Source organism: Sinocyclocheilus anshuiensis, unplaced genomic scaffold (genome assembly GCF_001515605.1).
Source record: "Sinocyclocheilus anshuiensis isolate Anshui unplaced genomic scaffold, SAMN03320099.WGS_v1.1 scaffold572, whole genome shotgun sequence".
NCBI lineage: Eukaryota > Metazoa > Chordata > Actinopteri > Cypriniformes > Cyprinidae > Sinocyclocheilus > Sinocyclocheilus anshuiensis.
The window spans coordinates 1,536,808-1,561,418 of record NW_015555778.1 but is presented as its reverse complement, the minus strand read 5'-3'; the positions used below and the strand labels follow the sequence as shown (position 1 = coordinate 1,561,418).

General features: G+C 36.9%; 1 protein-coding gene across 2 annotated transcripts; it reads right to left on the bottom strand.

Annotated features, from left to right (window-relative positions):
• On the bottom strand, positions 1–23,622 carry LOC107674533 (junction plakoglobin-like). Of its 2 annotated transcripts, none has more exons than XM_016468521.1 (10): positions 23,496–23,622; positions 7,077–7,131; positions 5,049–5,216; positions 4,297–4,550; positions 3,943–4,181; positions 2,767–2,968; positions 2,470–2,614; positions 1,827–1,930; positions 497–835; positions 1–175 (listed from the first exon to the last, which is right to left on the bottom strand). In XM_016468521.1, the coding sequence occupies exons 2-10, from the start codon at positions 7,087–7,089 to the stop codon at positions 17–19; spliced, it is 1,623 nt and encodes a 540-aa protein (XP_016324007.1). In that variant the 5' UTR covers positions 7,090–7,131; positions 23,496–23,622; the 3' UTR covers positions 1–16. The 2 variants fall into 2 exon arrangements, with proteins under 2 accessions (XP_016324007.1, XP_016324006.1); XM_016468520.1 differs by lacking the exon at positions 23,496–23,622 and adding an exon at positions 23,204–23,318.
• Between the last annotated feature and the right edge of the window lie 989 nt (positions 23,623–24,611).

The following is a 24,611-nucleotide window of genomic DNA, read 5'->3' as shown; positions in this document are numbered from 1 at the left end:
GCGACGGGTGAGGAATTCATACCTGGTATGTTTGTTGAGCAGATGAACCGTGTTTCTGTGCATCCTGATGAGCTTTCGAAAGCAAAGTGACCAGTTTGGGAATGGCTTCAGCGTCTCTCAAAGGAGCCTGATTGGCTGGACACAGCGCCAGGTTACGGATCAGACCAACCACAGCCTGCGATGACGAGAAACGTGGGGTCAGCAAAACATGGTTATACTGCACAACAGGAGGCCCAGTAAGGCCCTCTATGGTATAAACTACGCATTGAGACAGAGACTACTTATAAAATATTGTTCTGGGCCCTGTAAATTTAAGCAACGGCACTGTTACAAAATAGTAAAATAAAACAAAATCAAATAAAAAAAATTGATTAGTGTACCTTTAATTGATTTGATCAATATGTATTTTCTTTTTTTTTTTTAAAGATTTAAAAAAAGGAAACATTTTTCTCACTAAGGTATTAATTTGCCAGTTTTCTGTTTTTCTTTCACTTACCTTAACGACTGGCCAGTAGTAGGGCTGATTGAGCAATTTGACAATAGCGGGGATGCCGTAATGCATTCGTATGGCATTCTGTGCAGACTCAGCCTCCGGGTGCCGGCTGGTGAGGTGGCGCAGGGCACAGACAGCTGGCTCGATCACATCCTGTTTTGAACCGGCCCTCAGGATGGAATGAATCAGAGCCTCCACACCATTACTCTGGGTCACCTGTGTTTTGTTGCGTGTGTTGTTGCAGGTGAGGTTGGACAGGATGCCCGTGGCACAGGTCAGCATGTTGATGTCATCAGAGGACAGCAGGCCGACCAGCACTTGGAGCAGATTTTCCATTCCGTCCTGCAGGGGGTGAGAGAGTGAGCATGTGTTGGCACCAAAACATATTATACATACAAATAATTTCCGGTGTTTCTGTTGTAATCATGAAAATATGGGTCGTTTTTATATATATATATTTTTTAATTAAAATAAACTGGGAGGGTTGATACGTTACATTAAATGAATAAACCACAATTCACTGAAACTTCATGAGTCCTGACGATTCAATCACGTTGTACTTTTAAAAGGGACATCGGATGCAAAATTCCCCAAAAAACCTAAACAGTCTCAATTATCAAGCCGTTTTGATTTTCTAAGCAGTATTACGTCATATTGCTCAGGCCCCGCCCACGACCACTGACGGACTGTTCCATATTAGCATATTTCTGCCCTCAGCCAGTTGCACGTTATCTGCCGTTTACTCAGCGCTCGAGCAGCTGTCTCTCTGGCTTTGTAAACAATGCAGGTGTTTTGTAGCTGGACGTAAAAGTGAACATAAGAGTCTTCATTTTCTCCCGACATCAGAGCCACTGAGGAGGCAGTTTTTGCTTTTGATGGTGATGCGCAACCGAATACACAAAAAACAGAAGAGAGGGGCGGGGTGAGCAGAGCTCATTAGATTGCTTGTCTAGAGAGGGGCGGGGTGAGCAGAGCTCATTAGCATTTAAAGAGACATGCACCGAAACAGGTCGCTGTGAACAGAGCTGTTTTTGACAAGGTAAAAGGGGTGTTTTTTTTACAAGACTATTGAGGAATTTTAACCAAGGTATTTTGCAGACATTTCAAGAAGACCCTAAAGAATCATACCAACTTGTGGAAAATGGGCATACGATGTGCCCTTTAACACAAACAGAATTTAGTGAAGGACAAAGTAGGCAAAATTCAGTCCATCTTTATTTTTTTGCCTTATTTTTTTCAGCATGTTAATTTAGAATAAATCTACATTACTTAAAAGAAGGCCCACTTGGGTGTGTGAAAGACAGTTAGATGGTGTTAGATGTTAGATATTGACCTGTTTGGTTGCAGCGTCTGACAAGTTTCTCAAGGTCCACAGGCAGTTTTGATTCAGACGTTGACTAGAGCCGTTCAGATGCTTACCAAGAGCTTGCATTCCACCTGAGAGAGAACATTTTAGATACATTTGTGAGTGGCAGTGTTATTTTAGTTAACTAAAACTATAAAGAAAGATTTTCCTTACTTTTAATAAAATAAACATTAACTGAGAAAAAAAAACGAATAAAACAAAAAAATCTCTATATAGTTTATTTCACTTGGATGCCAAAGCAATATTTCTCATTTCAATTTAGTTTAACTTGATGTACCAAAAAAAATGTACTGAAATTTAATAAAAAACTATATAGATTTATTTTTAAAAGAAATTTCATAAACATAAAAAACTGTATGCAATTTCATTGGAGAGATAGTGTCTTTATTTCAGATGTCAAAATCAATGTTTCAAAACAGCAATCATTCACATAAACACACGACTGTTGTTGAAATAATTAATTTTTTTTATTGTTTTATTGAACACCTGCCACTTGCACGTCCAGAATTTGATAAAACATCTATCATTGATGTCCATAGTGGATTAGTATAATTAAAAGTGTGATGGCTGCCTTAGCAATATTTAGAAGAGGGGTTCTAATTTGACTTACCAGCATCCACAATAGCAGGTTTGTTACTAGGACAGACAGAGAGCACTTTGAGCACACGGCTAGTGGTCCAGAGCAGCTTCTCATAGTTGTAAGTCCTCATGATACTCACTAGACCCTCATGGCCACCGTTAGCCAGGATAATCAGCTGGGAGACAATCAGACAGATGTTATCACGACACACCATCAAACTTTAATAAAAACTCTACAATCCTTAACAAAGAACAAGAACACGAGAAACAGAACTTCAAAAACTAATACATTTATTTGTATTATTTTTTTAAATAATGAAATAAACACCTTGCTCTCCTGGTTGCCATAGGAAAGCAGCTGTAGGCAGTCTGTGGTGATGGCCAGGAACTTGGGGTTGCTTTTTTTCAGCAGGGGAACCATCCTCTGCAGACCATCAGCCAGACGCACCGCCATCTTGGCTCCCTCCTGATGCAGAAGCAGGTTGTGCAGGGTGGTGATGGCATAGAAAAGAACTGAATCCATCGGAGAACTACAAAAGAAATGGGTTGGATAGTTCAGATCAACTGCTGGAGTGATTTCTTAAAAAATGAATACTATTGTAAATAAAACATTATTTTTATTTACAAAAAAAATACAATCTTTATTAATTAAGTGTTTTTATTTATTTATTTTTTAAGTAAGAGTTTATCAAAAAAAAAGAACATTTTTTGTCAGAAGTTGTTCCAACTAAGAAGTACTTTATTTCATCATCTTTTTTTTTTTTTTGTACAACTTTATAAATGTTTTTTTGCAGCGTATCGAAGAATAAATTAAATCACCATCTACTTTCTAGTAATTTAGAAATATCTATGTTCCAAATAATGTAAATAAAACATTGAATCACACATTTGCAATGAAATGTGTCCAATCAAATGAGAGAAATCTGTTGTTATGTGCAATAAATTCATAAATTAAAATAGCTTTAATTTAAGGTGACACAAATACGACATACAAGTTTTATGAATGAAGTTTTTATTTTCATTTTTTAAATAATAGTTTACCCATTATGTTGTTCAAATTAGGTTTCCTTTTTTATTTCATCAATGAAATACAAAAGGAAGTCTTAGGCAGAATATCTTAAAGAATTTAGCACACACTAATTTATGACTTTTTAACTGCTTTTTGCAGCTTACTGAAACATAAACCACCATCCAATTTTAAATCAAGTGCTGGAGTAATTTCCTAATAATTAGGAATATCTATGTTCCAAATAATGTAAATAAAACCCTGAATCACCCATCTGCAATGGAATGCGTGCAATCAAATAAGGGAAATCTGTTATGTGCAATAAATGCATTAATTAATATAGCATCAGTTTAGGGTGAAACATATACGAAATATGGAAGTTTTATAAATCATATTTTGACATAATTATGCTGTTCAAATGACATGAGGGTGAATAAATCACAACAATAATCAAATTTTCAGGTGAACTCATCCTTTACTTCAGTATGACTCTCTCACCTCAGCATGCGCACCAGAGCTGGAATGCCTCCTGATTTAAAGATGGCGAGCAGCCCCTCGCGCTGGTGCGAAAGGTTGTGCAGGATGCTGGCTGTGGCGCGGGTCGTCTCCATGTCGGACGTGTTCTGCATGGCTCTCACAACAGCGGCCACCATCTGCGGGGACTGCATCAGAGCCCGACGGGACGCCTCCTTGTGGGTCAGCTGGTTCACGATCATAGCTGCCTTATTCACCACGACCTGAAGTCAAGAGAGAGGGTTCAAAGGTCAGGACATGACGCTACTGTGCTTGTGTGTTTTTTGGTGATTTTTATAAAAAGCAGAGACTGAATGTTTAATACGAGCAGCGAGGTACCTGGTCGTCGTCGTTGAGGAGTTTGGTGAGCTCTGGAATGGCGCGTGTGGCGAGTTCGGCGTCGTCCTGGTAGTTGATGAGATGAATGATGGCGGCTTTGAGCTGCTGAGACGGTTCGGCCAGCTTCTGTACATTGGTCTGCTGGGACGGATCCATCTGTGTGGAAAGGATGGCCGTTCCCTCCATCACTGTCTCAGGAAACATGGCCGCCCTCACACGCTGGGCACGAGTCATATTATACTGAGACTCCACGTCTATAGGAGAGAGTGACACATAGAGAATTATAAACTAAACTTTCAAACAAGCTTTCATGGTTGCAGTTGCCAGATTTCAAATCCTCCAATCAGAGCTTTTTTCTTAAATCGATACATTTTCTGCCCAGTGGTTTACTGAATCTTCCCAAACTGGCAACCATGTGCACACGCTCTCTCTACATTACGGAAAAAGTGCTGATGAACTGAAAACACCGGCAAACATTTAAGTCAGAGTTTAGAAATCTCTACTGAGATATTCTGCTTAAATAAAAGTGTAATAGAGCCAGTCTGTGTTCTTTCATGCGATTCTTTGCACTGTTTACTGTGACTACATCTTGTTCTCTTGCTTATGTGAAAGTGCAATAATTCTGATGAAATGTAAAAATGTTAAATGATAACAATCGTGCTTAATAATCGTGATCATATTTTTGATCGAAATAATCCTGATGAACCGTTTAACCATTATCGTGCAGCCCTAGTATATGATATGTTCTTCACCTGCAGGGTTCTCTGTGAATGTGGTGGAGTAGCTGAACTTCTTGGTGCTGTACTCGGTTCCATCTTTATCTGAGCGAACTGTAGTGGCTCCTGACTGGATGCCTGAATCTGTCCCGTAATACGACTGTTGCCATTCTGTGACCTTCACCGCGCCTGGGGCCTCTGCCACTGATACACACATACACAACAAGAGTTTGAGTTGATCTATTTGCATCAAAACCATATAAAACACCCACTGAAATTACTCTTACAATCACACAAAGCATCATGAAACATGGAAATCAGTAGAGAGATGGCCTCAAAGCTAATAAACATGAATTACAAAGCAGAAAACTCCTTTCCTTTCGTTTGAAAGAACTATTAAACTGATTGGGAATTTTATTAGGGATGCCCAATGTATTACTACTATATCAATTATCAGAAAATATTAGAGATTTGTATCAGTATCGGTCGATACTGGATATTAGATATTTAGCTGTGCAGGCTCTTTTCCCTTGTTTTTTCACACACTTTTTTCCCATCAACTAACACTCAAAGTTCATCTTTAAATCATTAATATATAAATAAAGACATTAAAATAAATTAAATTATACATTAAATCAACCTCAAATGTCAAAATGAATATCCATTATAATGTTGTGATGCCTAATTCACTTATAGCATTTAAAGATTAAGCTTTTAGTATTATTTATTTAATTTTCTATTTTACATAAAATAGTAAATATAAATAACTTTTACTCTTTGCCATTTAGTGGTTATCATTCATGATATGAAAATGTTAATTGGATTATGTGCATTGTACAGACTAATATTGTACAGGGCTCAACGCTAAGGATTTTTTCTATTGGCCCAGTCGGACCAGTGGTTCACATTTTTACTTGCCCTACCAATATTTTCACTGGCCCTGGCATAAAAAAATTAAATAGTTGCTGTTATCATTGTTTTTGATCCATGTTATCTTTTATTCTAATAAATAAGCTTATATGACACCAAAATTGTAGATACCAATTAAATTATACAATTCCCGATTCCAATTTCGATACCAGAGCAAAAACTACTAGCCTAACAAATATAAAGTAAAAAAAATGTTAAAGACAAGTGAACAGTCAGTAAATAAGAACAAATGAACAAATTACAAGCAATAGCACAACTGAATATACAGAACAAAGACACAAATGAAATGATGCTTTACGAAAAACAGGCTGAATGAGACAGATTCACTCTCTGACAGCAGGTGGCGCTTATGGAACAGCAGTGATACAGCTTTTCCTTGGTTACCGCTGTAAACAAAGCAGCGCTGCACTTATTAACACTATATTAAATGCATTATAGAGAGGCAAATGAAAAGAAAACGCCATGTAAACTTTTCTGAAGACTGTCAGGTCCCCTCAGAAACACATTAATATAAACCCTCAATTCAGTATTTAGGTTTTTCTTCCAATATTTCGTGCATCATGCACAGTGACTTTTTTCTGTCTTCTACAGTATTTTCTCCTCTTTTTGCGTTCGTCTTCAGCGTCTCTGGCCTCTTACACATTTGTAATATTTCCTCACAAATGTCATTTTGGAAAATGACAATGTAGATTGTGTGCAAGGCGGGAACAGAGATCGGCTGAAATAAAACAAAAAATGGCCAGTCGACGGGTGCATCTGTGCTCCACTGTAGAATTTAAATATCGATTAATCATTGATAAAGCTAGAAAGTTACTTGCCTAGACGGGTATATTGACCTACTTTTGTATGTATTTGTCTGTTCAAGTGCAAGAATACACACTGTACACTGAACACAGCGCATGAGTACTGAATGGAGTGTTGTCTTTCGCGTCTTGCTAGAATGCTTTCAAATATATATATATATTTTTTTTTTGAAAGGCTTAAAAACATGTGCAAATGATAAACTTTCGTGACGACGCAGCAGTGGCCCGATCAGGCCAGCGACACACTCGTCAACTGTCCCGAGCGTCTTTCACGCTGGCCCCGGGCCATCTGGCAGTGTCGAACCCTGTTGTAACAATTGCAAGTACTTACAGTGTATTTCCATTTTGGCCTCCTGGACTCAAACCAAACAGTCCAAAGGTAAAACCTGCAAAACAACAAAACGATCATATATATTAATCAGAAATATTAAAACGTATTTGTGCAAAACAGCAGCCAAAGCTTGTTAAAAATGTAATTTTTAAGTCCTGCTGCAATCTGTTCTTGATCAACAAGATGAAAAACCCTTGGCGTCTCAAACAAGGCGTGTGATATAATGCTTGATTGAAAGCACAACAACCTCACAAAACCGGCTCTGCGTGTCAACATTTACACACCCCTACACACCAAACCCCTCCCCTTTCTCCAGCTCTCACACACTTAAACACACAACTACACTGTCCATTTCAGACAACAGCTCAATATTGAAGCAGTATTGTTTCTTAAAATCCATTCATAACTTAAAGCAAAGCAATAATAAAACCTTGTTCTCAAAATAAGCAAGAACAGACCAAATGTATTTGGCTGCCATAACTTTTTCTCCTTTCACATTTATCTGCACCTTGTAGTGTCGATTTACTTTCACTTGAACTCCTCTTCATACATTATCAATTATTTCTCTCTTCCCCTCCTTCAGGTAATCTACAGTACATCTTCCATTTATCTTGCTCTTTTTATAGCACATTCTGACTGTGTCTAACCAAAACCTTTGAACTCCAGAAGAGAAGAGGAGATTTGCATTTTCATTGAACAGACTGCTATCCGATTTAATATAAACATTCCATTAACACTTGGCCACATAAATGTGCACCCATAAAACAGACATAAATCATCAGATCTACTATTCCTGTGTTATATGCAAATATCAGCTTGGGAGGAGTTAAAAAAAAAATAAAAATAGACGCATTTACTCTTGATCGAGTCAGGTCTTGTATGCACCTCAAACAACCTACTGAGGTAGTTTGATCAGATCTAGAAAGCTTCTTGAAGGGCATTTGCACATGGTCTTTTCATGAATGAATAGCTCTAAATGCATAAAATGACCAAGAGATGACCAATGCCCCAGAGAAGACAGATCAACATACTCGATGATCAACTAAAAATGATTTTGATAGTCTATTAATCCCACATAAATTTTTACCAATAAATAAATACATTTATTATATACGTAATAAAGTTAATTATTTTCCAATTAAGTTGATAAAAAGCCTAACTTTATGCCCAGCGTTAAAAATACATGTAATTATATATTTATTATTATATATTTATTTAACTATGATAAAGTCTACGTGTCTAAAAAGTGGATAAAAATGCTTAAATGTATGTTCCAACATTAAAAAAAAATAAAATAAAAAAATAAAAATAAAAATAAATATATATAGTGGTGGTTTTACCAAAAATTGAATTTTGGTGACAATATATTTTAAAGTTTCTATCCAAAAGTAAATATATATGTATGTGTGTATGAAGAAAAACAAAAGCACAAACACATTTTATTTTTTTTTGTTTCCAATGAGCAAATAAGATCTGATCCGAACATCCCAGCACTCATGACAGCTGTTCTATTCTGGTTATATTCCCAAAAGAGGTGGGGCTGATCAAAGACAGGCCTCAGGACATAACAACCTGATTGGTTGATTAGAGCAGCCAAAGAGCACCAGCAAAGTCTTTGTGCGAGTAATGCCACAAATTAATTATAAAACATTAGTATGAATTAACCAAGCACCTAAATGCACAGTGAAGTGGTTTGATGGATTCATTCCAATAAACTTTTCAAAATGCACGTGATCAGAGGGTAGACATTCCCCAACCAGCAGGAATGCCTGACCACAGCCAGACAAACAATCGTGTCATGAAATGAAAGTTACATTTTAGACATGTGCTGTACTTTACAGAACATCATGAGAACAGACTGAACATATTTTGGATGCCTTGCATGTCGACACTCGAAGAGAGGGTGAACACACGCACATATGTGGTGTGTGTGGCTGCGCTGCCACTAAGAACAGAGATTTTTAGCAAAATAAACTGCACAACAGCAATACTAAGCAGATGTCTGTTGGTTTGCAAAACCTGTGGTTGTTTATTCGTGCCAAAATATGCCTCATGCTGACACAAATAGTCTTTTCGTGTGTTACTATACACATTACTGAAATGGTTCTTTAGAGTTTAGAATTATTTATTCAGCTAGTTGTTCTTCAGGTTTCGCATATAAAGGTCCTGCGAGTTTAACTCCCTTCACTATGGCAATGGCATCAGGACACACCTAGCTGGGTGTAACCAAGTCAAAAACCTGTCAAAATGCATAAAACGCAACACGCTGCGACTCCTGCCAGCCCTGCAGGTGAACGATAGCAAGTGTCTGTGTGAACACTGGGTGTGGGTGTTTTCTCAAGCTCCCAGTCTAGTGAGCTAAAGAATCATATTTACACACCCACTTTGGTACGTCCATACACTGTACTGCAATTTAAACAACAAAAAAAGCAATAAAACAGCAGATTATAACAGATTAGGTGAGATATCGTTCAAGATCAGCTTTACACCTTACTGATTTTGGTCGCGGTCCAAACAATTACAGTTAGTGAGTTTTACTAGTGCATACTTGCATGAAGACACAAGAGGTGTTTTAAAGGGTGAGGTCAATCACACAATTACAAGGACACACCCATATAGCACTACATGAAAAATCTTAGAGATTTACACCTGAAAGAACATGAGGCATATCTAAGACCAGAGGTGGGCTCTTGACCAGGGGCGTGTCTACGTGGTGGCCTGGGGTGGCACCGGCCCCCCCTGAAATTTGGCTGGCCACCCCAGGTGCCCCCCCTACCAGATGTCTTGCGATAGGCTTATTTTTAGTAAATTTCTAACTGCATCTGGCAGTGGCGGATCCTGGCATGTGTAGGCACGCGATCCATGTGCGCGAGGACGAATCTCTCCACTCCCAAGCGGATTTCCTTCACTCACACAAAACTGGACGTGTGCTTTTAAATATTGTTCTTTTATGAATTGGCTCATGAATCTCTTCCCTCCCAAGCGGATTTCCTTCACTCACACAAAACTGGACGTGTGCTTTTAAATATTGATCTTTTATGAATTGGCTCTGCTCTGTCACTCTTTGTTTAGTGAGTGTACACGATGTATTATATACTTTACTATACTATATACTATAAAAATACTTTTTTCCATACTTTTCCAATCCGCGTAGGAACCCTGCTGTTGAAGAGTAATTAGCTGGTGAAGTGGATTTACTTATTGTAGAGTTAACGAAAGTTTTCATGAGCATTGTAATGTGCGAAGTAGATATCATAACAAATGTCAGGAAGATTTTAAAATGAGCGGTTCATTCGTAAATTCGTTTGACCGTTCATTCGGGCAGAGCTACATAAGGTCCATAGCTGCATGCATTCTTTTTTTATTAACACTTGAATGTGGTAAAGTTTCGTAAAAAAAAAGCATCGTTTTGAACAAAGAGCTGAATAAAAAAAAACACGTTTGTGTCAAAGACTATGTCCGGATTGGATTCAGAACGATGATCAAAACATAGATGGAGTAGATCGTTTCCATCAACCCCTAAAAACTTGCATAGTCCTACACCATTTCCTGGGGCGGCATTTCATTCGGTGACGCTAGGCAGTTTTGATTTATATGCCGTTTAATTTTTGATGATCACATTATTTTACATATGCATCTGTTTACATGCGTGGTCACTTTGATCCAGAGATTCATTACTCTCTCAGAAGATGTGTAATAGCGCCCCCTACCGTATGACAGTGAAAAAAACGTAAGCCGGACAATTCCGTCAATGGCGGGGAAAGATTTAATGACTAGGACTTGACTCAACAAGGTATATTCAGTCCCAACATACCCAGAATACTCAAAATACTTTAACAAGTGCACAGTAACAACCTAACAAACACCTAGAACACAACAGTAACCATAGTAATGGCATATCAACACCCAGTACACCCTAACAACCACACAGCAATCCTAAAAGCCAATCAGAATGCCACAGCAAAAACATAGCAACCACCCAGAACACCCAAACAGCAAGCTAGCAATGCTAAAGTCCACTGAAAATGCCTTAGCAAATGCATAGTAACCAGCTAACAACCATCAAAAAGGGAAGACATCGTTCACTATTGTAAGTTAACATTGTTAAATAAAGAAAAACAATATCTAATAAAATAACTAGTGTATGAGGGGAAATGATTGATGAACCATCGATTTACTGCTGACCTGAGGTGTGTACTTGTTGCCTCTACTTTGGACTTCACATACAGCTGGGATAAAGATTAGTTAATGAGTAAAAGTTTATTACTGTGCAATGCGTGCATTCGATTTCACACTGAGAAAAGCGAGCAACGAATGTCACACGCCCTTCAGAATTATCACCCACCCCCACCCGCTCCACCTACTGTCCCTGCCTAACGGACCCAGCACCTCTGTCAGCTTCTGAGACTGCGATGTGTTTGACTCATACTGTGAGGAATCAGAGCGGATTGTGGATATGACACATCCCAGAGCTGATTCCCAAAACTCTAATCCAGGTGTGACATTCGACACCAGTCCACGGTGTGCTTACTGTGCTACAGTACTCTAGTCTCCCACCCACTATTTTTTATACACACCCTCTCAATGACTTTCTGTCATGTACTGACACATATTTACAAAACCATGCCCAACAGTGACCACGTGAACACTGGATCTGGTGTATTTTGACCATGATGAATTATGAATCAATTCTCCTTCAAAATGAAAAAAATTCTAATAATAAATAAATTGAATATAAATGGAAGCACTGCACATCAGAATACCGTAAATAGCTTTAAATGCTAGTAAATTTGGCATCACAACATTCTGCAATACAGTATGAAAAAGAACCATGTAATTTTGCGATTTGCTAAAGATTAAATAACACTGTTTTAAAAACACTTTTCATGTTTTAAAGTTTAACATTAAGTGAGCACTGGATGATGACAAAATAATTAATGTAAAATTAACCATCCAATATTGACCAATGACAAATATATTACCAATATATCTTGTATCCACATTAAAAATGATGGTACAATATATAATTAATGATTTATGTTCCATAATTTTCAATATGTTAGGTAAAGAATCTGATTATACAACAGTTAATTTGTGAGTGGCCAGTATCTTGTTGCAGTCTTCACTGAAAGAAAAAAATGTTGTAGAAACAATTTTCACTCAGGAATTGCTAGTAAATTTAACAAATAATCGCAAAGAAATGGCAAGTATAACATATTGAATTAAATGAGAAATTTTTAAGTAGATAAACTTAAATAATATTTTCATCTAAAACATATGTCAATAATCTTTATTTACAACTTCAAAAACCATATTTTTTAGTGTGTGTGACACACAAATCTTGATGCTCTGGCTTCTTTTGGAATAAAAAAACTGGCCAAATTCAGAATCTAGAAACACACGTTACTCAATATGAACTTCTTGTTTGCAGAACCCTACTGTATCAGTTTTAAATTATGTACACAAAATCACTCACATTTCCGTGCGTCTCTCACGCTCTCACATGACCTGACGGCTAAAGAATGTCAGAATCAGATGTGCTGATGGTGCTCATTCATAGAACAATACTGAGGACTAACAGTACAGTCGCCATAATCTCTCTCTCAATCTACCCTGCCCTCAGGACAGACAGGGAGTGCCCCTGATATGACTCAGGTGTGTGTGGTCTTCTACTCTGAGACAACCTCTTTTAAGATATGTGAAGCTTTTCAGTAGGGTCGCAGAATGTGTGTCAATGCCATGACACTAATTTCTATTAATGCATTCAAAAATTCAATAAAATGCAATTCATACATGCAATGCATTTTATACATGCATTTTATGCATATTGATTTTATCTTCTTTTATTGTCATTATAAAGTGGATTTCAATCTTTTATTAACTAAGGTATTTTTACTTGTGCATGTGAAGTTGTTGGTGCTTATTGTAATACTTTTTATTGTAGAGGTGCTACAAAAATACATTTTTATATTATTCATTTTTACTTAAAAAACATCTGGGTGTGATATAACTGTCTTAATATCATCATGAACAAAAAAAGTTTAAATTATATACATTTATAAATAAATATTTAAAAAATATTTCTAAATTATAAAAGAATGAAATTCTTTTGACACAATCTTTTATCCTTATTTCTTAAAAAAAATACTTTAAAAAAAGTTTTAAAATGTTTTATTCACCAAATCTAACGGATTTCATGTGGTGCAACCAACATGCAGGGGGGAAAAAAAGCATAAAAAAGGAAATTACATCATAGAGTGATCAATAAGTCTCCTAAAATTTCAATTTCAAACTTTCATGTATTTAAGTGGTATGGAACATTTATAATTTTTACTTGATGGTTACACCACATGACATTTTTAGAGTCATTAAATAAAAACTTATTTGTAGAAACTTGTGTGAAAAGTTTTTTAAAATCATATGAAACCAACATGAATACAAAGAACTTTCTAAGAGTTCATTTCTAAGAACAGTCATACTCACGGTTGATAATCAGGTTTTAGTTTAATTATCGTTTTTGAAACAATAAAAAGAGTTGTCTTCATTATTTTGCTTCTTCTATGAATATACTGTTCATCATAATCACAGTATACTCAGTTTGCAGTCAGGCTTTATTTTTACAGTGACCATAATGAGCCATTACCACATTTACATCTGAATTACTGCCAGAAAGCAGCCATTTTGGTTTTAGAGTCAGTCTCCAGAGATTATACAGTTGCTATGCCTCATAGCTTTAATTCAGTAGTATGAAATCTAAAGCCACCCACACAGTAGAAGACACACAACCACACACACACTGTTAATGACTTTGTGACCTGTCAGCTACCAGCTGAGCCCATACTGCTAAGAGCCTGCTGTGTTTGAGATCTCCCCAGATGCTCAGCTTGCTTCCGCTGGAGACAGCAAGTGGGCGAGCAGGTGGTCTGCACTGACTCGGGCTCGCGGGTTTCTTTAACCCCAGACAAATGCACACACAGGCCTCTCAAAATACAGCTCCATCAACCAGCACATCCAATTACACAGTTATCATACATAGGAGGTCAAAATGAACCCGGCGAGTTATAATGTACATTTCTGACTACAGCTGCACACCCTCAGAATAATGGATAGCTATCAGAGAGGACTATTTTCAGTTTTCGTTCATCCTACAACAGAAATTTACCACAGAATAATATATAGGCTAGCTTTGCTAATGCAATGTATCATGAAATACATACATAAATATATTTGAAATTACCTATCGATAAAACGGACCCCTGCAGAAAATTGTTCTGACTCCAAATGCATTAAAATTGCCTCTGTACCCATTTATCTGACTTTAAAATCGGACTTTAAACTTTAAACTGGCCAATGGACACAAAAAAAAAGTAGGGATGCACTGATACCACTTTTTCCAGTACTCGCCCGACTCCCTATCGTTTAGTAACTTGTGCATTGTTTTACTTACTTGTTTTTGACGTATCCGACCGAACTACAAACTTTCCAGTGATGTCTGTGAGAAAGATATATTCACTCGACAAGCTCGCGCATCTGCGCCGCCGCGCGTTCAATCTACTCAGCGTGCTTTGTTTATCAGCTCGCGCACATCAGCTATACAGGCGTTAATATGTTAAAATGTTTAACGTTATATTCACTTCGTAGTAGACATCCTTAACTCCTTTCTGCTGTCTGTTGTTCTGTTGTCGGTGTTTCTTTGTCTGAATATGGCGCTTATCACATGCTGTGTGGTATCGGTGTTTGGTATCGGGGCATTTTAACGAGTACGAGTACGAGTACAGAAGACCAGTATCGGGCCCGATACCGATACTGTGCATCCCTAAAAAAAAGTATACATATTCAGCTCATGTTGCACAGCACTGCAGTAGAATGCACATCTCAAAAGTTAATTATGAGATAAATACATAATCATGATTATTTCGCAGCAGTAGGTAAACTCATCTTGAAGCAATTGATGTGTAACACCACAGTGAGATATCCAGGCATGTATGAACAGGTTGTGATATTTCAGCCTCAAGCTAACCCATTAGCACCATTAAATGACATGCAGGTCTAGAAAAGAAAATGATTAAATGATTAATAACAACAAATAAGCATATCAGAAATATCCATAACTGCACATTAACTGGTCATAAGGACCAAAAAATGCATTGTTAGGGGCATGAGGAGAGTAAATTAGCATTAGCATGCTAATCAAAGTAGTGTGGCTAAGATTTCAAAACTAAAAGGTCTAGACTAACTAGTTGGTTGTTGGGTGTAAATCATTCTTAATGCAACAATGCATGAAGCTACAACGATGCTGCAGATGCTCCATACTATTCAACTTACATGGTTTAAAAGCTAAATGGTGAGCATTTGGTCGTGTGTTACTTGCAATAAGTGCTTAGATTAACACAGACAGGAAGAGAAAGGGCATTAGCAAACACTATCTGTCTGCTCGCTGCATGCTTGTGTCTCCATCCAGTTCGACGTGGTAGATTAAGAGATATGCGACAGGAGCAGTGAGTACATCTAATTTCCAGTATCATGTAAATATTCAAGATGTCCACTATCCCATAATCCCTCTTCTGTTTCAAGCCAGTTGAGATGAAAGAGGTAATTCCTTCTAAATGCAGCACTTGACTGAATGTGGGCAGCTGTGTGACTGCCTGTGGCTTGATGGACTATCAGTAACAATTCATGTTATTGTAAGACGCTTCTCGTCTGAGTCATTAGCAAAGGCATTAACGGTAAGTGGGGCATTATCTGAGACAGAGTTTCTGACATTTTACCAGCATTCTGAGGACTAAGTTTCAACAACAAGTTTCAACCCCTCCTGGTTTTTGAAACGCATCATTATAAATAGAAGAAAGCCAATTCATCCAGGTATCTGTGATTCTCATATATGTCGTCATTTTAGACCATTGTGCAATTTCTTCCTCAGAAAGGAGGAAAGCTACTTCGTCATAGGCATGCATGAGTTTGTAGAGCACAACTGAGCCAAAGTGACAGTTGTTGAATATTTCATTGGTCTGAGATAGGGCTGGACAATAATTCAATATCAATATGTATCGCGATATAATTCTTTTCAATAACGGTGATATGATTTTTAAACACATTTCCGATATTTCGATATACATTACCAGTGTTTCCCATGCATTGATTTATTTGTGGCGTTTGACTTCGTTGAATAAACATTAGCACTGCACGTTTCAAAATCAAAACGTGGCGCGGGTCTTTTATATGAATGTATCTCTGAAGGGAACCGACTGTCTTCAGAAAAGTTTCGATGACATTTTAATTTTATCTGATAAAGAAGCGTTCATGAGCGGAGCTGCTTTGATTACAGCCATTACTGGAGAAACCACAAGTTCTACCGCTCTCAATACGCCTCCTGCTGGCAGACAATCAGTTTGCATTTTCAATAAGCCCGTCTCTAGCAGCATGTTTTCGTTGTTGCTCTTTTTTTTCTGCAGCAACTCAGAGCACTTTTCATATTCTCTATCCTATAAATAGTGTTCATATCGATATCGGAATGATATCGTACCGACCGAAATTAAGAAATATATCGTGATATAAATTTTGGCCATATCGTCCAGCCCTAGTCTGAGATGTCCTGGGGAAACCTTGCTGGTTGTGCATAAATCTGAAAAGATTTGGAGGAATACTACAGTATTCTGGAGCAAGTTTGACTCAGGAAGACAACCTGGTTAATGTTTGATGGGAGAAGAAGGCTACTACTTTATGAAGAGTCAGAGTATAACTAGGCTTGAACTAGAAAAGAAACAGAAACAATATATAGAGAGATGCACAATGTAACTAACATACTGGCTACTGGCTAATATTAGATTTTTAAAAATTTCTGAATTATCGACATGCAAAAAATGCACAATTAAAGACATCAAATTTCGTCTACATGAAATATACATATACAATGTGTGTGCAATAGATATATTTGTAAATTATATATATTGGTAAAAAATTACAAATTTGGCACTCACTAAAAGCTTTTTTTTTTTTTTTTTTTACAATTTATTAATTTATTATGTTTATTATCAAATCTTAAAATTAATATAAATTTTTATACTGTACATTATGTTCTGATGCAAATTCACTTGCAGCCAGAAATTAACTTATCAGCCAGAACATACACACATACATACATACATACATACATACATATATATATATATATATGTGTAAAAATTACAAATGCAAATGCAAAAACAATAACAATTTAAAAAGACTGTACATAGTATATTTATCAAATCACTAAATGAATAATCATGTTTCATACTCTACATTATAATGTTGTGATGCACGTTTACTTGTAGCATTTAAAATGATTGATTTTCGTTAACAAGCATTTTTTTTTCATGAAAATGTATTTAGACAAAACAGTACATGAAAATAGATTTTAATCAAGATTTTAACTAATTGTCAGCCATTTATTTTTTGACCATAAAATGAAAATAAACTATGATACTTAATCAGCTTTTCCATATCAGCCTGAATTTTAATAGTGGTTTATCCTTAATTATTATGATATAATTATAATATCCTTAACCCTTTAGGTATTGTGACTTGCTGGTACAATACGGTTATCTACTAAACTCTAGAGTTTTGGGCTTGAAAAGGTTGTTGCATCTTTCATACAGGTTATTTCAACTTATAGGGGTCAGATGAGAACAAATACACTATTACGAAGGACTATGGGAATGTTCTTCGCTACCAAACAGAATTAAACAGAGGCCCTTTTAGAATGATTATTTATTAGCCTAAGATTGTCTCTCTGGTGTGCGAAAATTCCCTGAACGGCCCCTTTCTCCACCTCTCCCTGGTTACACTACACCTCCCTAGCCCTGATTTAAGGAGTGGAGATGTTCTGTCTTGATGATACATGCCCGGAACCTCCCACAGCTTTTGACTCATGTTGAGCAAAGCAGCTCTCTCCTTTACAGGAACAGTGGTCTTTAGACAGAAACGTATAACGTTATTTTTTTTATATATCACACCCAGAACATCACCCAAAAGCTTTTAAACTGATCAAATCACACTTAATTTACACATTTTGAACTTCCCTTCTACACTCTAAAAACTGCTGGGTTAAATAGAACCCAGTGCTGGGTAAAATAGGGACAAACCCAGCAATTGGGTTGTTTTGACCCAGCGGTTGGGTTACTACCCAGAAGGTTGGGTTAAACATTTAACCCGACCGCTGGGTTGTATTTAACCCAGCATTTTTTAGAGTGTAGGGTTTGCAACTTCCCTCTACAAGCTACCGGCACAGGAACATTCAATTATTCATGTTATGCAGTGTTAAACTCACTTTTCTCATTCTGTCTGTCAGGCTATGAGGGTCTGAGGTTAATTTTATATTGAGCGGAATTTGACTCCTCAATATAAAAACAAAGGGGAGGGGATAGAGGGCCTACTACACTCCTTTGTGACTCCTCAGTGTTAATTCAGTAGGTCTGTGCTGGTGTCGAGTGTTAACTGACATCTGAGGAGAGCTTTGTTAAAATTTCATGAGAGCTGAGCTGACCGCACAGAGTATGGAAAAGATATCAGTGCGCAAAAAGGTCTTGGAGAGGTAATTAATAATTGAGAATAATACCCGAGTCATTCCATTGCTACTCAATATAGCAAGCAGAGTATTAAGACAGATTCACACCAAGAAATATAACAATAAAGATAACTCTAGTGTCTATACCAATGCATGATAATATTCTGTTTATTAGAAACACAGGCTCCAGTGTTGTTCTCTGCCACTTTAAATGCTCCAGCTCTTTAAATTCGGACAGATTCTGATTGGCTGTCAATGTTTTTATTGTTTGTCAGCTGGAAAAAAAATGTTCAAACAATATTGTTCCTCTGTGTCGTCATATAGTTGTGTTTTGGATGTCCCTATTTTCATTCAATGAAATGATGATTATAACTTTATAGAGTCCTGCAGGGGCAGGATATATTTTTGTTGGACAAAACATGGAAACAAGTTAGCATTTTAGCACTTCCAGTCCATTGTCCTGAAATCAATGGGGGGGAATCACGTTTTATTCTACGATACATTCCATTGCTACTCAATATAGCAAGCAGAGTATTAAGACAGATTCACACCAAGAAATATAACAATAAAGATAACTCTAGTGTCTATACCAATGCATGATAATATTCTGTTTATTAGAAACACAGGCTCCAGTGTTGTTCTCTGCCACTTTAAATGCTCCAGCTCTTTAAATTCGGACAGATTCTGATTGGCTGTCAATGTTTTTATTGTTTGTCAGCTGGAAAAAAAATGTTCAAACAATATTGTTCCTCTGTGTCGTCATATAGTTGTGTTTTGGATGTCCCTATTTTCATTCAATGAAATGATGATTATAACTTTATAGAGTCCTGCAGGGGCAAGATATATTTTTGTTGGACAAAACATAGCATTTTAGCACTTCCAGTCCATTGTCCTGAAATCAATGGGGGGGAAATCACGTTTTATTCTACGATATAAAATACATCAATAATACCCCACTCACAATTTTATAAAAAGGCGGTTGCTAATGCTAACAAGTGGCTAAATGGGACTACAGAGGTTGTCACCAAGTGACATTAATTGTCACCACACTAAACTTACCTACTAACTAGTACACTTTTACAGTCCTATTGTGTTTATAATTTCGCTCTTGCAAACTCTAATTAGTCAAACCTTCAGTGAAAATGTTTTTTTAATCATCACTGCAGCACTCTATAGTTATCATTATCGTTATCGACCTTGGTGTGAATGGCCCTCTACAGCGAGATTCAGGTTTATAACACAATTAACCTCAAAAATTCCTTAAGAACAATTAGCTTGACCCTGTAGAGATTGTGAAACAATCAGACCATCTTATCCATCTCAGCCAGCTGGTCATTCACCACAGATTTCATATAGCTACGGATCTCACTCCACATTCATTAAAGATACATTGCACATTAGGGATTAAAGATATAGAGAGAGTGTGTAAAGGTACACTCTGTGACGCATATGCTGGGACTACAGCCATAAAATGCTGTAGACATGAATTATACAGAAAGGTAGAGCGGTAGAAAGAGAGTAATAAAGATGCTAATTGATCTAACAAAACTGTAAAATACAAGCAAACACACATCCTGAGCAAATTGTGCTTATGGGTAATCTCCTTTGCCCCCTCTGAAAGTGTATTTATGAAGAGGGGATCAAGCTGCCCCTTGCTGTCCTAATGTAGGACAGTATCAGGGATTTGTGCCTGTAGGGAGATTAATGGCTATGTGTGAGCCCAAATGCTGTAAATCTCATCCTAAAACCAACGCCAGTCAGTCGGTAAAGCAACCAGCTGGCCTCTGACTGCACAACTAATGTGCACAACTCAGGAATTCCCACAAAGAGCAAATGCCACATGCTGTCCGTGTTAATATCTACTACCACTGCTCCGTAAAAATATATAAATAGACTATATGGTCCTTCGTCTGTCTGTATTTATTTCAAATTCTGTAAGTGAGAAAAAAACTTGTTCTTGTCTCACAATCATCCTCTTACTGAGTGCCTGCAGGACATGTTGATGCCATTCAAAATCCAAATGAAATTCAATTGGCCCAAAACGGCTCGCTAAATCCATGCCATTAAATTCTGCTGAATTTAGTTGCTTCTTTAAGAGATAAACCACTCACAGAGGACATGGCTTTTTGCTTCCTTGCTAACCAGACAAACAGGAAAGGGCGTATCATAAGGAACATTATTTCCTCTGAGGCAGTTTAAACGTTATTTCTTTGACACTTTGTAAGCACTTAAAATTACTTAAGTAGAAACTTAATTACGAGAAAAATCTGATTGTATCTTATCTCTCAGAATGAAAGCACTGAAGATAAGTCAGCTTTTCAATAAAGCATGGTACAGCCCCACCCTGTTGAAAAAAACAGCATATGCTGGTTAGGTATGTTTTGACGCTGGGATGCTGGTTTAAGCTGGTCCTTTGCTGGTTCTTTTGCTGGTTTATGCTGGTGCTTTGCCAGCATATGACCAGCATAAACCAGCAAAAGGACCAACATAAACCAGCAAAGGACCAGTTTAAACCAGCAAAGGACCAGCATAAACCAGCAAAAGAACCAGCAAAGGACCAGCTTAAACCAGCATCCCAGCGTCAAAACATACCTAACCAGCATATGCTGCTTTTTTCAACAGGGCACCCAGACACATGCACTCACTCACGCAAGACCCTGACTAACAATGTAAAAGACAGAGGCATGAATAACTTATGATTTAGATACGTTAGATTAACTAGTTTTTTCTTTAGAAATTTCTTTACATTTGACTTCATCAGGCTCTTTAACACACTTTAGTTTAAATTCACTATTCACCAAACAACCTGCAAGGTGGCACAGGTGTGGCAACAGACCAGCATTCAAAACATGCCCTTTTTTTGGTTCAAAACCAGTGGTTATATGTCAACAGTACACATCAATAATCAACTGTTTTAGTTTATACTTTGTATAATATCACAAAATAATTAAATACAAAATCTCATTAGAGAAAGATGAATATCTCTGATAGTTCTCCCAAAATCTTTCATCATTTATGTCCTTTAAAAAGTGTTGGACAATATGTATACTTAAACTAAGTTTTAACAATATGCTCACAAATTGTTTCAGTAAACACAAAAGTTAGACTAGAAGTCTACTCTAAATGCTAAACGCACTCGAACAGAAATCGTCTTTGCATGAGGAAAACAGCTCGTCAAAATGTATGTACTGTCATTATTTATCAAGTTATCACAGATTTACACCTAAAAAGTATTTTGTTTAAAATGTCTTTAGCTTACAGGCGCCAAAAGACCAATGAAAGACGAAGCGATTGAGAAAAGAAAATTATTTGGAGAAATTATTTTAAAAAGTTGACCCTCCACCTTCCACCCTGATCTTCACACACTGCTGACAGCCTCAGTCTTTAAGTACTTTTTATTTTATTTTTTAATACAATGAAAACGAACAGTAACTGAGATCGTCATCTCCCTTTGTATTGCACATAAGAAAAAGGTCCTACAGGTTTTGAATATGAGGTTGAGTTAATAACAGAATTTTAACCACTGTATGAATTATTCCTCCAAGTCTATCGTATGTAGGCCTTAATGATTAACTTATTATTTATTTGTGATTGTGTTTATTAAGATTGCGAGTAGGCCTATCATTAGCCTATCAGTGTTGCCAACTTAGCAATTTTGTTGCTAAATTTAGCATTGCAACCCTTAGTAGTACACTGTAAGAAAAATATCTAGAAAAATGGAAAAGGTACTAGTAATTTTCCAGGACATTATCCATTCTTCATTGTAACCCGAAAACACAAAATACAATGCGGAATTTAAAATGCAGGTAAAAAACCTGTGAAAAATCAATACGGAAAATTCCTTCATATTAACATAGTAGATTGTGCCCTAGTTTACTAGCTAATAAAAAAAACTTAAATTGTAAGCCCTAATTGTTAAAAAATGTGTAAGTGTTCAATAATTCAATATTGTATTAAAAATACAGTTATTTATATTTTAATATTATACAAGCAAATCTACATTAACATATAAAATATTTTTTTGCTGAGATTTGATGTAGTGACAATTTTGCGTCATAATTACGTAATGATGTCATCGTGTAATGACATCACAACATCATTTAGCAACTTTTAGCAACAAATTGACCTTCCTTTAGCAACTTCCCCTGAAAATTAGTTGGCAACACTGTAGCCTATTATGTATGTTTAATGCCAACAGTTGACATTTGCGAATGTGCGGGGGTTTTGCTTGTGTTTCTTTGATGGGTAATAAACACACCAGCCTAACTTACAGCTGAATGTTTATATCAACTATGCTGTGTACGATTAAATAGCGAGCATGTAACGAAATAAATGCATTTAAAGTTCGGATCAGCTGTAACCGGACACACGGAAGTGAGAGCGAGTATCGCACAGGTAGGTAAACCAACACCGACAGCCCAGCTCACTTTCCCAAGAGATCCAACTACGAATCAGTGGCTGCTTTATACGGTCGATCTTATAGACTGGATAAAAAACAGACAAAGTTTAACCAGCTACGAAGGCACAAAAACACAAGCGTCTTCTTTATTAAATATACAAAATATAAAATGAGATTTGAGTTTACCTCAAAACACTGCTGCTGACAGCGATCCAAAAGTCTTAGTTTTCCCACCGCACAGAGTTCCTGGGAGTGCTACACTTTCTCTCGCATTCAGATGAGGGTGAACAATGTGCGTTGGGGAGAGGGCAGAGGGCAAAGTCTCCTCCAGAGCTCCGCCCCCGATACTGTAGGAGTCCCGCACCACACCCAAACCCACACCCCCGCACTCTCTATCTTTGACACGATAAACACACTCCAAAAACACTTCAAATGGACATCTGATTGCTTTAGAATATAAAATGAGATTTGAGTTTACCTCAAAACACTGCTGCTGACAGCGATCCAAAAGTCTTAGTTTTCCCACCGCACAGAGTTCCTGGGAGTGCTACACTTTCTCTCGCATTCAGATGAGGGTGAACAATGTGCGTTGGGGAGAGGGCAAAGTCTCCTCCAGAGCTCCGCCCCCGATACTATAGGAGTCCCGCACCACACCCAAACCCACACCCCCGCACTCTCTCTCTTTGACACGATAAACACGCTCCAAAAACACTTCAAATGGACATCTGATTGCTTTAGTTGCTCATCGTCATGGCGTAATATGCAACACACACACAAGTTTTAAAACATGCATAAGATATCAATTTCAATATACAATAAAAGAATAATAAAAGTTGAACGCTATATATAGCCTATATTTATTTATAAAACGATTAGTTCCATATATATATATATATAATGTAAATTTCAAAGTGCAAAGTATTTGTATCAGCGCTAATTATTTTTTGCATACAATATTGTCAAAACATCAATACACTCAGTACATGCATTTGCTGGGAAAGGGTGTCAGTAATGTTAAAAATATTTTAAATTCAATATACAACAAAATTATATAATATAAAATAATATGTTCTCCCCACTGTGAGCACTGAGGCTTACTTCCTATGTGTCTTTTCTTGTCTGTGATCATTTATAAGGATTCGTCTCTGTTTTTTTTTTATCTCTTATGATTTGTAGAGATACTTTTCCAAATCATTTTCTGCCATAATCTTATGTGTTTCTCAAAAGCAGTGAGATCTTCTACCTGTAGGGCATATGCATGTCAGCGGCCACACCTTGGCAGGTATTACGACAAACAAGGCACTACGTCATGACTCATGTAATTCTCAGACAGTGCAATATGATGAACTCTCTGTCTAATCACCTTTGAAACTATACACTCACCCAATTCATTTAAAGAGCTTTTCATTGAAAATTACACTTCTTAGGGTTCAACAAATTTCACATGCTAAACACAATCCCCAAAAGCGAAACCATCATTTTTAATATTATAATAATTATTTTTTTTTAATGTCAAGTTTGTTTGTTAATTATCTAATTGTAAGAGTTATTAAGAATCAATAATATTGTATATTAGCAAATATCCCCATACATC

Excerpts from the sequence above, each read along its gene's own strand:
- LOC107674533 (XM_016468521.1), bottom strand. Across the intron at positions 4,182-4,296 it reads TCCTCAACGACGACGACCAG|GTCGTGGTGAATAAGGCAGC; the intron begins GTACCTCGCTGC and ends TCTTGACTTCAG. Across the intron at positions 1,931-2,469 it reads ACCTGCTATTGTGGATGCTG|GTGGAATGCAAGCTCTTGGT; the intron begins GTAAGTCAAATT and ends GTTCTCTCTCAG.